The sequence below is a fragment of the Procambarus clarkii genome, chromosome 65, assembly GCF_040958095.1.
Source record: "Procambarus clarkii isolate CNS0578487 chromosome 65, FALCON_Pclarkii_2.0, whole genome shotgun sequence".
Taxonomy (NCBI): domain Eukaryota; kingdom Metazoa; phylum Arthropoda; class Malacostraca; order Decapoda; family Cambaridae; genus Procambarus; species Procambarus clarkii.
In genome coordinates, this window is record NC_091214.1 from 18687505 (window position 1) to 18704681 (window position 17177).

Genomic DNA, 17177 nt, shown 5'->3' on the forward strand with positions numbered 1-17177 from the left:
CTTCGAGGTCAACTCCAGAGCTGGAGCTCCTAGGGGCAGTTCGTTGTTGCCTTCAACTTCGTTCTGACAGTTCCTGTGACGGCGCTGGAACCAATCGTATTGACGTTTGCCTTTTCCTTGGAGACTTTCGGCGCCGTGGAGAGGGGGGGTGGACCTGCTGCATGGGTGACAGCTTCTCCTCCCGTATCAACCTACCCTGGCTTTGCGCCCACTCTAGACCGACAACCAGAGCGTAACTCCATAGTTTCCTAAGACTGATGGATGCCAACTATACTATATATAGTTACAGGTAGTATTGCCTAAAAAATTATAAATTCAGAAGTGTAGTGATCTAAACACTGTACACGGTCTTGGGATTAGTATGACTCGCATGCAGTACTAGCCAACAGACATGACTCGCATGCAGTGCTGGCCAACAGACATGACTCGCATGCAGTGCTGGCCAACAGACATGACTCGCATGCAGTGCTGGCCAACAGACATGACTCGCATGCAGTGCTGGCCAACAGACTGCGCACTAGCTACAATAGGTGAGGTGATCTTGGGATGCCTTGCTAGGATTTTGTATAACATGTCATCTCTGATAAATATACTGTATATGGATATTTCTTGAACATTGGTGGCATAATTGTCTTTTTCAACTCTTCTTAGTTGTCATTAAATTACATAGTGAAGACGTGAATAGTTTTGCTGACAAACTTACGTTTGGTTATATCTACTTCAACATGGTGTACAAACTTACAAATGTACTTGTAGTTGAGCCTAAGCAAAGCAGCAACAATCTCAAGAAAGTCTGCTGACTTTATTCGATGACCCATAGATATGTGGCTCTGCCTGCATAGTAGTATGATGACAGATGGAAAAGACTTGGATGTAAATTTCACTGTATCAAGTCCTCTTAAATTTTGTGAAAAGAGAAAGAGACCAAAAAAATCTGTCTTTAGGCAAGCAGTTACATGGGAGTAACTAATAATTAACATGTCAAATCTGAATACATTTACTGTTTTCACTTTAGTGCAAGGAGTATGGCAAACAATTCTGTATGACAGCGTTATTAACACTAAGTCCCCAGTCAAGAGTTGGAGCCCCGTGCTGGCTGCCACAACACCCCAACCCGTTCTCGCAAATTCGTAAAGTCAATATTGACTTATTAACTACGTGCATAGGTGATATACTAAACATAATAGATACCCTTAAAAAGATTCATAGAAAACACCGACCTTACCTAACCTTGTTAGTACCTTCACCACCACCAGTGAGGAGTGGTATAGGAACCATCAGTGTAAATGGTTTGGTAGAACGATCGTTCAGTGAGTAACACATCACTTTGGCTTAAAGTGTTGTACTTTACTTCTAGTAGAAGCATGTAGTTGATCTTTAATCATCCTCTCAGGTGGGGAGGGATGGTAATTTGGAAAGGGGGGGGGCTACGGTAAGTAGAGGTGTGGCATGAATAATTAAGGATCTCATCGCTGAAGGATATATCATTTTTAAATTTATGTAATGTACAATATTTATTCAGTTTTATTTTTGGTGGTAAATATTGTTTCAATAAGTTACTTACAGTCTTGAAGAGTAATTATAAGACTAGCAAAAAATAACTTAAACATTATCTAGTTATTTATGAGGAAAACTATAGAAGATAACCTATGTACAGTAGTATACATATTCAAAAGACTTCTCTGCACTTGATAACTTATGAGAAGGGTTAAAAGCCAGTCAGTGCCACCTCACGGTATATTTTTTGTAAATTCTCCAGGTCCTCTACGAAGGGTTCAACAGCTTGTCGAGGGACAGTTGTTTTGAATTTGCCAGACTCAAGGTGGGCGATAACTGTGGGCACATCGCTGTCCCTGAGGCGGTAGGCTGCCAGGTGCAGGCCGTGAGGGAAAGCTGCACGAGCACGACGCTCTACTGACGAGTGTTGATTATAACTCTTATTTGGTATCAAAAAATACGGACAAGCTCGACATTGACAGGCATTACCCAATAGACCTACATCAGGACGGTATTTCTTATATACCTGTTCGAAGGTGGCATCCGTCACTTCCACTCCTCGTCCTAAAGCCTCTGCTAGAATTTGTTGCCTCGTCATGGGTTGAACCACTTCTCTGTGTGCATCCAAATATGCTTGTAACCAAGCACCCTGCAGTTGTTGAACTATTTCATCTGAAAGATCCTTGGCTATAATGTGTGAATTCTCCTGCTGTACATGTTTGGTCACTAAAGTTCGAATGGCCTCATAGTCAGCCACTGGAGTAGTAAGCCTCTCCCGAGAGGCTCTGTACTGTAGGGCATGAGCGGTGTAAACAAACAAACTTTGTTCACTAAACAAGTTGTCAATGACTTCTTCCATTAGACCAACTTCCCTGGCAAAGGTTCGCAATGTGAACCACGACATATCTCCAGTCAGAGATACATTGCGCAGCTGTTCCACCTTCTTCATGTCCACTGCTATTGGGATCTGTGCTGTTAACTTTTCTTTCAGAATTTTGATTTCTTCCACTGCAGTTTTCCTGGCTGCCTTCTGCACTTTTTCCAGTGTGTAATAGTCCCCTAAGAGAAGGCCTTCAGATCCTGCCATGCTTTCTTTGGTGGTAGCAATATATTTCTGAACCCATTTTTTTTTAAGTTCTTGATCAGCAAGTGTTTTAGCAAAGAAATCTGTGAAGGGTGTTGAATTATTGTCATTTGTCTTGTAGTGAGAGAGGCAGCGACCGATGTATTCTAAGAGTATCATCCTCATAATGTTGACAACGACACTCGCATCTTGAGGGTTCTCGCTCCGTTGGTGCAAGTGAAGTATAAACATTGGCTTAATGAGAGACTCGCATTTTATTGTTTTGTTTTCTACTGTTATAGTGCTCTCTGTCATGAGTGCTTGAGCAGTGTCACTGATAAGCACTTGCCAGTATTTTGTGTAGCTTGGTCGGTTGAGGTAAGCTGCTGCTGTCGCTTCTATATGCTCAACACGAAGACGCACAAATTCGGGCCTAGGCTGGGTCGGGTGCTCGAACAGAATCCTCACCCATGTCACCCCCAAGGCTGCCATGTGGATATTGAAATCAATTATATGTGGATTTTTCAAGATGGCAAAAGTTGAACACATTGCATAAAGTCTTGTACGCATTAACGGTGCCATAATTTTGGAGGCAGCAGGTGGGAAGACTGGGATTATGGCATTAAAGCGCGTCCTGCTATCATCAGACTTCAACTGCACATCCTTGCTCTTTCCCAATGCCGAGTTCTGGTCAGCTATGGATTCTAAAGCAACCTGACTCATGATGGTGTATGGCTCATTTAATAGGGCCCTAACACCAAACGACCAGGGATTGATGGTTACAGAGTCCCTGCTTGGAGCAGACACTGGAATGCCAGTAATAGTGAATTGCTTTAGGAACTCAAATTTATTTTTAATATCCATCATCATTGGAAAATCTGGATCCTGGAGGTCAGACACAGTGGACGTCGTAGTGACTCGACAACAATCTTCTGGGCCATTTTCAATGCTCAGTATCCTCGCTTTGTGTTCTTCATAAATCTTCAAAAACTCTTTACAGTCCTTTGCATAATCTTCATCTGTATGGCCTTTCATCTGTAGAACTTTTGTTCCATATTTACCTCCTCCGACTGTTGTACTCAGAATATTTTCAGCCAGTTCTAGTTCATTGTGGAATTTTTCAGTTGTTAGTATTGTTCTTATTTTGTTAAACAATGTTCTGAAGTCTGTTTCATATGTACTGATTTCTTTTCGTTCAAGCCGCTCACGGATTGATCCTAACTTTATATCTTTGAGCTCGTCCATTTTTGTGTTAAAGATTCGCTCCATGAAGGCCAGTGCATCTGGGGGAACTTGCTCTTTCTTATTATGAATCTGAATGATAACAGAGTTCCACTGTCGAAATACTTCATTCAAAAGAGACAATTGCATCTGACGAGGCTTCAGTGAGATGTGACAAACATTTTTACCATGTCTAAGTGTGAGTTGTTGTACTTGTTCTGGTCCAGATGGAAAATATACCCACTCGTTCAGGTGGAAAGTGTGTTTGGCTATCCCTCCAGGCAATGAGAAACCTTCCACTGACAGTCGCAGGGTCTGTGAAGTTCCGTCAGAAATTTTACTACCGATCTCCATCATCTGTTCTATAACGAAATCTGGAATTTTTGCCCAGAAAAGTGAAGGCACATTAGCACTGCCATTATGCAAACGTGACCGTATGTTGATACTATACTGCACAGGAAAGTCACTACCCGCGCCTAACACGAAAACATCACATGTCTTGCCCCTGGCAGCATTCATTTGGTCAATAACTATGTTTGGCTGAACTTTAGTTGCATTATGATGGCCGTCAGTGACAAGAAACACCTTGATATACCTCTCCTTGCATTTGTAAACTTCATCTACAATGGTCTGTAGGGCACCAGTCAAGTCTGTACTACTGCGATCTAAATCACCAAACTGTAGCTTTGTTTCAGATCTCTTCAGCTTAACTGTACTGCCAAACACAAACAAATTAGTTCTCCCGACTAAATGCGGAGCCACATAATCGTTCCAGCCTGTTACTAAAGGTCTCCAGTATGAGTTCATGGAGCCTGACACATCTGCCATAAGGATGTTGTAGGTGCTGGATTCCTGAGAAACATTCTGACTTGTACCTGACAATAAGTCTGGCACACTAGATGGCATCTGGAGCACAGTGTGGGTCTTCTCTTCACCATCGTCATTCTGAATACAAGATATAGTAAAATAATAGCATTATTGTAACGAACTGCATATCTGATAAAACTAGATGCTTCAAGCTCGGCTAATCAAAGGAGATTCTCATGTCAAGCATACCTTGCAAGACAATACTGTACTGTATTATAATCTTAACATAAAAACACGCTCTCTTCTGAACATACATATCAAAATATGGGTAATATGGTTGGAGTGAGAATATATTTGGAGTAGCCTATTTAGCTAAAACAAGGATATTTATCCTTGTTTTAGCAAAAAATTCAAGTATGTTGATATGATTAGATGCTCTCTAGTTACGTAATATAAACCTGTTGCAAGAAATATGAAAGAAAAACAGAACAAACATGATAAAAACATTAAATATCTCTACCAGATAGTACAGGTGAGTTTGTTCTCGACTCATAATCGGGAATCCTGAGTTTGAATCATAGGTGGGACAAAAATGGTTGGGCACATTTTCTTTTACTTAATGTCTCTTTTCACCTAACAGGAAATAGGTCCCAGTTGATCCAGACAATTTCTTCAAAAGGTCAGATGTACTATAACACAAACAAGGAGCAAGTAGCAATGATGGTACGGACGCATCATGGCAAAATTTGAAAAAGAGTGTTATCTCGGAACTCGTTCAAAAATATGTGCCGAAAAGAAGAAAGACAAAAAAAGGAACTAGATGGATGACACAGGTCGTAAAACAAGCATTGGTAACCGAGAGGAACCTCTGGAGAACTTATATATCCACGATGGAGATAATTCATTATGAGGTATACAAAACGGCACTAAACTCGGCCACTCAGAAAATTACAGCAGCCAAAGCGACTACGAAAGAAAACTTGCCCAAAACATTAAGAAAGAACTAAAAATCGTTCTATGCCTGTATAAGAGGTAAAATCAAATCAAAGGACTCAGTTGGAGCCTTAATAGATGAGACTAGCCAATCTATAATGAATGCTAAAAAGGCAGCAAACATTCTAAATAATTATTTACACCAGTGTTCACGCTCGAAAAGTTGGATGGCAACCCATCACCCACACAAATGTTTGAAGGAGGGGAGGAGAATGAATTTAGGGATATACCCATAACATGTGAAATAATTAGAACATTGACAAATTAAAAGACTCAAAAGTCCCAGGTGTCGATGGAATCCAATCCAAAGTCATAAGGAACTTGCAGAAGAACTATGCCTACCGATGTAACTACTTTTCACAAAATTTCTGGACCAAGGGAATGTCCCTCTAGAGTGGAAATATGCAAATGTCTTCCCCTATTTTCAAAAAGAGAAAACGCTCAGCAGAAACTACGATCCGATCAGCTTGACATCACACATCTACAAGCTCATGGAGAGACTCCTCAGGGAGGGAATCATTCACCATCTTCCAGTGAACAACATTGTACAATCGACACAATATGGATTTGTTAAGAACAATTCCTGCCACGCCAATTTGCTCACATTTTGGGAAAAGGTAACCAGCTACTCAGACTAAGACCTTCCAGTGGATGTAATATACATGGATTTTGCTAAAGCTTTTGATAAGGTACCACATGAAAGAATGGATAAGAAATTACAGCCCCATGGCATAAATGGTGAAATATTAGAATGGATAAAGCAATGGTTGAAGGAAAGAAAACAAAGGGTCGTGCTAAATGGAAACGAATCTGAATGGAGAAATGTAAGTGAGGTACCACAAGAGTCCATTTTGGGACCTACCTTTTTTGTCATATACATCAATGACAGACGAGAATATTACAAACCATATCATCAAATTTGCAGATGACACCAAGATTTATGGTAAAGTAGGAAATGTTAATGATATTGAAGCCTTACAAAGAGATATACATGAACTCCACAAATGGTCAGAAGACTGGCTAATGCTTTTTAATGTCGACAAATGCAAGACCTTGCATGTGGGGGCATAACAACCCACGCCACAACTACCAAATTAATAACATTACATTGCAGCAGATTGACGAAGAAAAGTACCTTGGAGTCAAAATCCACCACTCATTCAAAGTTGCACAACAGGTGGGTGCAGCAGTCAGAAAAGCTAACCAAACTGTTGGGATAATCAAGCGTACTTTTGACTATATGGAAAAGAAGGTAATGGTTCAAATGTATAAATCTCTGGTGCGCCCTCATTTGAATTACTGTATCCAAGCATGGAGACCTCATCTTCAGAATGACATAGCTGCTCTGGAGGAGGTGCAACACCAGGGAACAAAAGTCATTCCAGAGCTAAGCCATCTCCAGTATCAGGAACGGTTGAGGGCCACAGGGCTAACAACACTACAAACCTGGCATGACAGGGCGGATCTCATTGAAACTTTTAAAATACTGAACAAGATACTGAATGTCCGATGTTGATCTGGATATTTTCTTCAGAAGTTCAGATGTAACACAAAAAAGGAGTAACGGTTTCACGCTCAACAAGCCACAATGTAGGACTAAGAACAGGAGATGCTTTTTCCTCCCACAGAGTTATAAACCCGTGGAACTGCCTACCCGCCGATGCCGTAAATGCAAAAAACTTTTAAATGTTAAAATCCATCTGAAAACAATAATCAAGGCAAATGGGTGGACCTTTGACAAGCTGCTGGCTTTCTATCCTCGTCGAGGCCATTAGAGTGTTAGTGGCCCTCAGGTAAATTCAAGTACCCGGGAGCGAGTCCCCAGGTACTTGAATTTATATATATATATATATATATATATATATATATATATATATATATATATATATATATATATATATATTAACTGTACCCGGCCACAAGTTGCTGAGCAACAGCAACCCTCCCCCTGTCTCCCAGTCCTCCCCACCATTCCCCTTCCCCGTCCCCTCGTCCTCCCAATCATTCCCCACTCCCCCGTCCCCTCGTCTTCCCCACCATTTCCTCCCTCCCCTATCCCTATGTCCTCCCCACCATCCACCACTCCCCCGTCGCCTCGTCCTCCCTACCATTCCCCCCCTCCCCTGTCCCCTCGTCCTCCCCACCATTCCCCAATCCCTCGTTTGATGCATTCCCAAATGATCTGATGTTCTCAACAGAAAATTGGGAACATCAAATGATCTAATGTTCCCATCACTGAAATATATGAAAAACAATTAAAAACGAAATGAAAAAATGAAAAAATAAAAAATAAATTATACTCACGAAATGAACGGTATGGTAAACAACAAAGCTCAATTCCAATGCAATGTCACACAAAATATTGAAATCAAAATGAAAATAAATCGAAATGTATGAAAATTTAATTTGTCAATGCAATCGAAAACATTGAAATGGAATCAGACCATATTTAGTATAGCGTGTGTGGCTCTTACATGCAACAGATGGCGCTGTTTCTTAAAAAAAAAAAGTGTTTACCTGTCACAGGTGTAACATCTATACTTACAAAATGAACGGTATGGTAAACAACACAGCTCAATTCCAACACAATGTCACATAAAATAATTCAATAAAAATTAAAATAAATCGAAATCTATGAAAATTAAATTTATCAATGCAATCGGAAACATTGAAATGGAATTCGTGACCAATTTAGTATAGTGTGTGTGTGTTGCTATTACATGCAACAGATGGCGCTGTTTTTGAATAAAACATGTTTTTACCTGTCACAGGTGTGGCATCTATATAGTAGGTATATACAAACATGTGCATATTCGAATGGAACGTTGTATCAGAATTTTAAAGCAATCGGTGAAGAACTTTGGGAGATTACAGCGTGTGTTGCTCTTACGTCTAACAAATGGCACTGTTTTTAAAAAAAACATGTTTTTTCCTGTCACAGGTGAGGCATGTATATAGTAGGTATATAAAAACACGCGCCTATTCGAATGCAACGTCGTGTCAAAATTTCAAAGCAATCGGTAAAGAGGTTTCGAAGATTTCTCACATGAAAAACACATGGAAAAACACAGTTTTCCAAAAAAACATGCTTTTTCCGTCACAGACATGACATCAATATAGTATGAATATAATAACCCGATCAGATGTGAATGGAACATTGTGTGAAAATATCAAAGCAATCGGTAACAAACTTTCGGAGATTAGCGATTTTGAACAAACGAACATTTCCATTTTATTTATATAGATATGTATACTGTATATATACGTTATAAATTAAAAAATAATTTATTTTGACATATTATATAATGGGTATATCCCTAAATTCATTCTCCTGCCCTCCTTAAAACATTTGTGTGGGTGATGGGATGTCATCTAACTTTTTGAGCGTGAACACTGATATAAATAATTATATTAATTAGCAACATAAATTATTATTTTCTCAGCTCGGCTCATGTTCATTACTTTCTCTTAAAATATGTACATTAATCTTTAATTAAACTATTTGTATTTCAACAGCAGTAGAGTGTACAGAGATAATGGCTGACTGACCTTCTCCTTGATGACGTAGAGCACAGTTTCCGTATTCAGTTCTCCATGGTCCTTCACACGCTGTTCCTCTTCATCTATCTTCTCAGGCTCCACCATCTCAGGTGGGGACCACTCCATCTGTTTTCTTGACTGTTCATCTACGGGGTCCTCTTCAGGCGAGCTGGATCTGTAGGGTCCCGCTGATCCCCAAGAAGAATACCCAAATGGGTCCCGCCGTCGATCCAACGATCTCATCATATAACGCAGATCTTCTGGGTCCATGGACATCAAGAACTCCCTATCACTGAAGCCGAAAGATGGTGGATACCCTCGTTTCAACCGAAGCATTTGAATCATTTTGTTTCTTTGTGCAATGGGATCGTTGTGCAGGTCAGAAGTGCTTGAAGTACCTGCATCTCCTGCTGTCCCACTGCCGTCGTTCTTTGGTTTCTTGCTCGAGTTGCCTGACTCTTCAGACTTATCCTGCGTCTGGGAGTTTTTCAAAACCTTTTTCATCTTGGTGTCTTTCCTGTAAAAGAGAATGCACTGCAGACAACAAAAGTATTCAACCATAATGGAGGGTCATATTGGCCAAATCAATCACTGGAAGGTCCTGATAGTACAGTCGGGTTCTTTCTATACTCACTCTCGAGAATTCCGGGTTCGAATCCCGGGAGGCACAGAAATGGTTGGGAGCGTTTCCTTTCACCTCATGCACCTATCCACCTAGCAGTAAATAATACCCAGGGGCTAGTCAGCTTGTTGTGGGGTTTGTTCCTGGGCGGGGTCAGTAATTCGACCCCGGGGGGGGGGGGGAAGAGATCTCGATATAAGCCTAACGTATACTGTATGTATAACCTGGTTTCCTGTACCCCGATACAATGAATTGTTATATCATTTGATTTTTACAACTGTATATTGATTGTATAGTACTGGATTGTATAGTACAACATACAACTGTATGTTGATAGTATAATACCGGAACACATGGAGAAACTGGTTCCCGAAGCTCAGAGACCTCGAGGCTCAGAAGCTTAGACGATACCTCGAGGGTATCATGTAACACAGCCAGGCTCACACTCCTGAACACTTTGACAAAAACAAAAACTGAGAAGGCTTAATTGTCAATAAGCCATTTCTTTGTGGTAGTAATTACTTAATAGTAAATACGTACTGTATACAGGTAGAGGTATTCTTGCTTCACCTGCTGACCGTTGGTGTTATTATATCCAGCAGATCTGCTACACCGTTGTACACATCAGTAAGTTGTAGTTTGTTACAACCATAATTATTTCTAGCGAAGCTGAGTTGCCAGTGATAGGCGAGTGCCTGAAACAAATTAAAGTTGCTATAGCTGGATGGTTGGTTGATTGCTTTATGACATAAGAACAATTGACTGAATTATATATTTATATTGGCCTAACAAACGCTGTGTAGATTACATTGATTTAGATTTCTAAATAACGTTCTAATGTTAGCCAGCGTCCCTACAGCTGGTGATGTGTTTACTAGTTGTGTTTTTACGGGGGTTGAGCTTTGCTCTTTCGGCCCGCCTCTCAACTGTTTACTAACTACTTTTTTTTTTTTTCCACACCACACACACCCCAGGAAGCAGCCCGTGACAGCTGACTAACTCCCAGGTACCTATTTACTGCTAGGTAACAGGGGCATTCAGGGTGAAAGAAACTTTGCCCATTTGTTTCTGCCTCGTGCGGGAATCGAACCCGCGCCACAGAATTACGAATCCTGCGCGCTATCCACCAGGCTACGAGGCCCCTGTGCGAGCCCGGACGACAGGGGGGACAGGGACCCCCATCGTAACTCCACGTCAGCACAGGCGGGCAGAGAGACACCTGCCCCTAACCGGCCAAATTGGTAAACAACACCTACTGCCGGAGCGCGAGGCAACACGTTTGTCCCCTACCGAAGTTAGGGCCAGACTCCACTCACTCCTGGAGTTCGTCAAGGTCTTCCTTCATTCTGCAGTCCTCCTCTGTCTTTACATTCCTTATTATGTTTGCATCGTCTGCAAAAATTGGCATGTACGAGCTCGCTCCCTCAGGAAGATCATTAACATAAATTAGGAACAGTAGTGGTCCCAGGACTAATATTTGGGGGAACTCCACTTGTTACATTCCTCCAGCTGGAGACCTCGCCTCTGATTGTGACTCTTTGTCTTCTTCAATTACCCAGTTTAGTGTCTTCACAATTACCCCAGCTTGGTTCTCCATCTTGTACGCGAGCCTTTTGTGAGGAACAGTATCAAAAGCTGTTTGGGTCTAGAAAAAAAATTTACCCAGTCATATTTTTCCTGTCGTGTTCTAGTAATCTTGCAGACGAGGAGTCACAATAACGTGGCTGAAATATGTTGACCAAACCATACACTAGAAAGTGAAGGAACGACGACGTTTCGGTCCATCCTGGACCATTCTCAAGTCGATTGTGTAAACTCGATAAAGTTTATCAGGCATGACTTTCCCCTTCAAAATCACGCTGTCGTTCCGTTCCAGGTTTATCGTCTCTAGGTGCTCCAATATTCTCGACCTGACTATATACTCTCTCCAGCACTTTACACGGAACACTTGTCAGTCACACCGGCTTGTAATTTAGTGTCTCTTGTCTGTGTATACCTGAGTCTTCAACTATATTTATTACTGCAGTATAATTGCCGGTTGATCGGTAAGCCATAGTTGTGACCTTAATAACCCTTCGAGATTAATGGACTTTAAGCCCAGCACTAACCCAAATTAAGTGTTACTTGAAAATATAAATATAAGTATTAACGAAGTGAATAGCTCAGAGCCTTACATTTGCCTACAGGGCGGCCTCCATCAACCTAACAATGGTATACCGTGATATACCATAACTGCAGACTTTTATTTATTCACATAAAGGCGAATGTTTATAATCATTTGTAAGGACGTGCACGCATACCTGTGCTTGTACAGAGTACACTGAAATGTGCTTCCATGGTCAGGCGCTAGCTCCTTCCTGACCATGTATCCTGATCCTAATGCATAAGATCCCGACCATGTATCCTGATCCTGATACATATTTTCCTGACCGCTTTGCCAGATATCGGGTATCAAATTCCGTGACTCCTCCTGTTTCTTGACATATCTACACATGTTACTGTGAACTGTGTGTTTCTAACATGTTCGAGCAGTTCATAACACCCTTACACTACAAAGGCTTTTAACTCAAAATTACTAATATATGCCTAAAGTTTCCATCCATGCTCCCATGTTCTACCCTGCCTTGTGAAAAACTCAAAGGCCAGATTCAACAAAGTATTTGAATGTCAAAATAGTTAAGTTTTAAAGCAACAGGCACAAGAGGGCTGGTAGGAGGAGCATAAGGAGCAAGACAGTTGGGTGCCTTATCCTTAAAAACACTGGTGCCTTCTCTTCATCGACAGCGGATGGGGGGGGGGTGTAGAAATAGCCTAAGCTCAGGGGAGGGGGGTAGAAATAGCCTAAGCTCAGGGAAGGGGGGTAGAAATAGCCTAAGCTCCCGGGAGGGGGGGGGGTAGAAATAGCCTAGCTGTGGGGAGAGGGGTAGAAGTTTAGTTTAGTTAGTTTGCTTAATTTATTATGCACCCCATACCCATCTTGTGGGCGGCAGTGGAAAGGGTTGCAGAGGCACATAATGGGCTCAGGGACTGAACCCCACAATTCATTTAGCTAAGCAAGTTTTGTAACTAGCTTGATGAGCTAGTTACAAAATTCAATATAAGTCGTCACATCAACAATGGGTTCGAGATCGACCTCAAGTACAGGTTCTAAATTAAGCAACTGACATATGTGGAGAGCTAGTGTCAAAATTTATATGTTTGTCCTGCACACCGCCCCTCATCCAGTGGGCAGCGGTGGATAGGTTACAGTCACTCAGTTACTACCTACAGTTAGCAAAATGGGGATATTTGGCTAAAATTTCTGGTAGCAGATCATTTTGAATGAACTATTTACACATCGCTGGAACATTGGTTATAGAATTGTCTCTAAATTCACGTATCTTTTCGCACTCCATCACATAGTGACGGAGGGTGTGCGAATAATTTTGTTGACAGTTTACATTTGGTCAGGTCTACATCAGCAGATAATGAGAATTCCCAGAGATACTTGTAACCGAGTCTAACCCAAGCAGTAGTAACATCTAGAAGTCTGCTGATTTTATTGGATGATCCATAGTAGAAATAGTCTAAACTGCGAGTAAGGTGGGGAGCAGAAATAGCCTAAGCTGCTGGTTAAGGGTTGAGAGGGTAGAAATAGTTTGAGTTACTCCATCCGTTTGAGATGTATTTTATTATCTCAATAAACGTACTTGAACAGCGGGTATAGAGAACGGTGCACCACAATCGTTTATAGCGACAACAAAACGCACAAAACGTTTTCGGCGGGATGCGAGCGGCTGTAATACGCATTGACGAGGTAAGCCAGTACTGTATGGAGCCAGCAGCCACGGGGACCTGACCAGCACGTGCCAGGAGATATATTACTCGTAATGCAGGTTGTGAGCAATGTTTTATTTACTGATTTTTTTTTAAATTTTGATTAGCGGGTAAGAATCGAAACTCCCGACCAGGAGGCCTGGTTGGGGACCGGATCGCGGGGACGCAAAGCCCCGAAATCATCGCAAGGTATAATCGTGAGTATCAGTATTACCCGTTTTAGTGTGGAATGCAGTTATTTGAATATTCAGTCACATGTGTGACGAAATGCTTGCCGAGGAGACACGTAGCTTGTTCTTCTCACACACACATACATTGTCACTAATCACATACATATCAGTCATTAATGATGTTGATGACCGCACTAAATCTTCCGAGGAACTATATAACGCATATACAGTGAGACTGGAGCAAGCTGCATGTTTGACGAATATAGGGGAAAGTTTGCGTCCTCAAATAGATTAAATTAAAACTGTTTTGATTTCTATTGTAATGTTGTGTTCGAGCACGTTTGGTAAGGTTGGCTTGAAAGTAAGTCTAATAGATACATAGGTTGTTAAGTACGTTGTCTTGAAGTAATATATTAAATTAGATCGAATTGATATTTAATTATCTTAGGATATGTCAAAATTCATTAGTCAACAAATATGGCACTTGCGCTGTAATATACAAGGATAATGTATTGTATAATAGGATTATATTATAATAGTATAATACAATTCCTAATAGGATTACATGCACTTATTAGATTAGTCTTACCTTGGTAGTTTATGTCAATTAGAACTTACCACACCTTCACCTTCACTCCACTTTCCCAAGCACTGAATAAATGGACGATAAAGTTTCTTGATACGAACTACACACCAATTGGGGTGTGCCAGCTATAACCAGGCTCATATATAGTATTAAATACTGTATTCACTTGGGTAGGCGAGCCAGAATTATGATAATCATTCTTTGTAGTAAAATTTGTTGCTTTAATAATAGTAACTTGTATAAATTAAATTAAGCTCAACATCAACCCACACAGGTGGAAGTATCAGTGCAGAGTGAGCCATGGTATCTACAGGTTGTATTCGTGCCGCTTTCCTCTTGTCCAACCACAAAATAATGCCAAAACGTTTCGACTATCCTCAAGCCGAACAATTTGTCATACTTCTTGCACTCAGATGTGTAAATGTGGCACTCGAACAAAGACCTAAAGTTCAAGTTGGATACTATAGATGGATATCTCTGGGATCCTTCCTCATTGTGTTTTTTTCTTTTTTTTTTTTAGATATATACAAGAGTTGTTACATTCTTATACAGCCATTAGTACGCGTAGCGTTTCGGGCAGGTCCCTGGAATACGATCCCCGCCGCGAAGAATCGTTTTTACAACCAAGTACACATTTTACTGTTGAGTTAAACAGAGGCTACAGTTAAGGATTTGCGCCCAGTAAATCCTCCCCGGCCAGGATACGAACCCATGACATAGCGCTCGCGGAACGCCAGGCCAGTGTCTTACCACTACACCACGGAGACTAAAGCCTCCGTGTGTTGGAAGGACTGCAAGCTGATACTTTTGTGGTCCACGGTCGAGACTTCGATGGTCCAAGTGAATGACATGTTAATTATTTCCCACGTTAATATGGTTAGTCGTCATGTAACGTGGCATGGATAGTCCCCAAGTATAGTCAAACGTCAAGTTTTTCTCTGAATGCTCTGTGTTTCCTTCTCCGAGGCTATGGGTTCCCACAATTGCACCAGAAGTGATACTCCCTAGTGCAATTTTATGTATGTGTGTGCATTTACAATTTTTGCCTGCAGGATCGAGCTGTTAGCATTTGCACCCCGCCTTTGTAACCGTCAGTTGTGTAATGTACTGAGTCCCGACCTATTGTTTCTGTCATATCTACTACATATTTCTCTCTCTCCTCACATATTCACACATTCCCGGCAGCTAATTCCCAGGATCTACTTACTACGACCAGGAATAGAACCCTAGGACTACGACCCCTCATTGCTGGGTGGACAGAGGCTACAGTTAAGGATTGGCGCCCAGTCAATCCTCCCTGGCCAGCCAAAGCGCTTGTAGACCTTAAGCGCTCGCAAAACGCCAAATCCCCGCCAGGCGAGTGTGTTAACACTTCGCCACGGGGACTGCAGTTGGAACTGCATATGTGAAGTTGGAACACGTCAGCATTATATATATATGCAAGTGTTGCCAAAGTTAAATCTGAATACGGCCACAAGTTTGAACTGAATACACAATACACGAAATAAAAAATATATATACTTGTATGGCAGACACGGTGCACAATAAATGTAACAGAAACTGAGGTGACGTAACGCCATAGTGTAACATATAGCCAAGTATTCCACACGTGGCACCAGCGCGCAGGCCCAGTGTTACTGATTCATGTTCACCACGAAAATCACCACAAACGACACATATTTCTAATTATATCCGTTGAATTCGCTTTCTACGCAGCTTAGTACTTAACACTGTCAACATTATTATAATTTATGGCCAGTGGGAATTCAGAAATTATGAAAATATTGGTAGAAAATACCTGGTGTGTAGTGCGAGAGAGAGCGGCAGGACGCAGCGTGGCTGGGTTCTTGCCGCCTGTAGCCTCGACATTATTTACTACCTTCAAATTTGAAACAATCACGTATCATTGATATATATCTTTCCTCTAATACTACTAGATCATTGCTGAGTTACATTTATGATATCCATTGGCAGATGTATGCCATTTGAAAGTTTATTACTTAAATCAGCATATTAAAGCGGCTTGGCCTGCACCTCAGCTCTCGCTTGCTGCGCCAATGACAATTGTTCAAAACGTATGAGGTGGAGATTGTGGAGCATCGTCACCACGCAGTCATGTGCTGCTGTCTTGGAGAGACCAGTACAGCGTCACCACGCAGCCATGTGCTCCTGTCTGGGGGAGACCAGTACAGCGTCACCACGCAGCCATGTGCTCCTGTCTGGGGGAGACCAGTACAGCGTCACCACGCAGCCATGTGCTCCTGTCTGGGGGAGACCAGTACAGCGTCACCACGCAGCCATGTGCTCCTGTCTGGGGGAGACCAGTACAGCGTCACCACGCAGTAATGTGCTCCTGTCTGGGGGAGACCAGTACAGTAGTACTCCAGCCTGGCATACCCTCGGCCCCGACACAATCCCATGTAACACTAGACCACGTTTTAGTGTACGCCTTAGTACACTTAGGGGGCCTAATTGGTGTGTGGGCATCGCTCGGGATTCGTAGTCTTAAGTTTCGGGGTTCAATCTCCGGCGGAGGAGGAAACAAATGGGTAATTTCTTTCACCATGATTCTCCTGTTCACCTAGCAATAAATAGGTACCTGGGAGTTAGACGGCAGCTACGGGCTGCTTCCTGGGGATGTGACAAAAAAAAAAAAGGCCTAGTCGAGGGAAGGGCCGCGGGGACGCTAAGTCCAAAATCATCTCAAGATAACCATTAGATACGTCTTAGTACACCATTAGACCACATCTTAGTACACCATTAGACTACATCTTAGTACATTATTAGAACACGTCTTAGTGCACCCAGCCTTCAAAATCCAGGAGAGACAAGGAAAGCAAAAGGCCATCAGTGAAATAGAGA

The 17177-nt window shown here is 41.8% G+C and overlaps 1 protein-coding gene across 4 annotated transcripts; it reads right to left on the reverse strand.

The window, feature by feature from the left end:
• Positions 1-1487: 1487 nt before the first annotated feature.
• On the reverse strand, positions 1488-16603 carry LOC123771120 (uncharacterized). Of its 4 annotated transcripts, none has more exons than XM_045763491.2 (4): positions 16114-16603; positions 10284-10438; positions 9131-9638; positions 1488-4726 (listed from the first exon to the last, which is right to left on the reverse strand). In XM_045763491.2, the coding sequence occupies exons 3-4, from the start codon at positions 9623-9625 to the stop codon at positions 1709-1711; spliced, it is 3513 nt and encodes a 1170-aa protein (XP_045619447.2). In that variant the 5' UTR covers positions 9626-9638; positions 10284-10438; positions 16114-16603; the 3' UTR covers positions 1488-1708. The 4 variants fall into 4 exon arrangements, with proteins under 4 accessions (XP_045619447.2, XP_045619450.2, XP_045619448.2 ...); XM_045763494.2 differs by lacking the exon at positions 16114-16603 and adding an exon at positions 15837-15971; XM_045763492.2 differs by lacking the exon at positions 16114-16603 and adding an exon at positions 14348-15023.
• Positions 16604-17177: the final 574 nt, after the last annotated feature.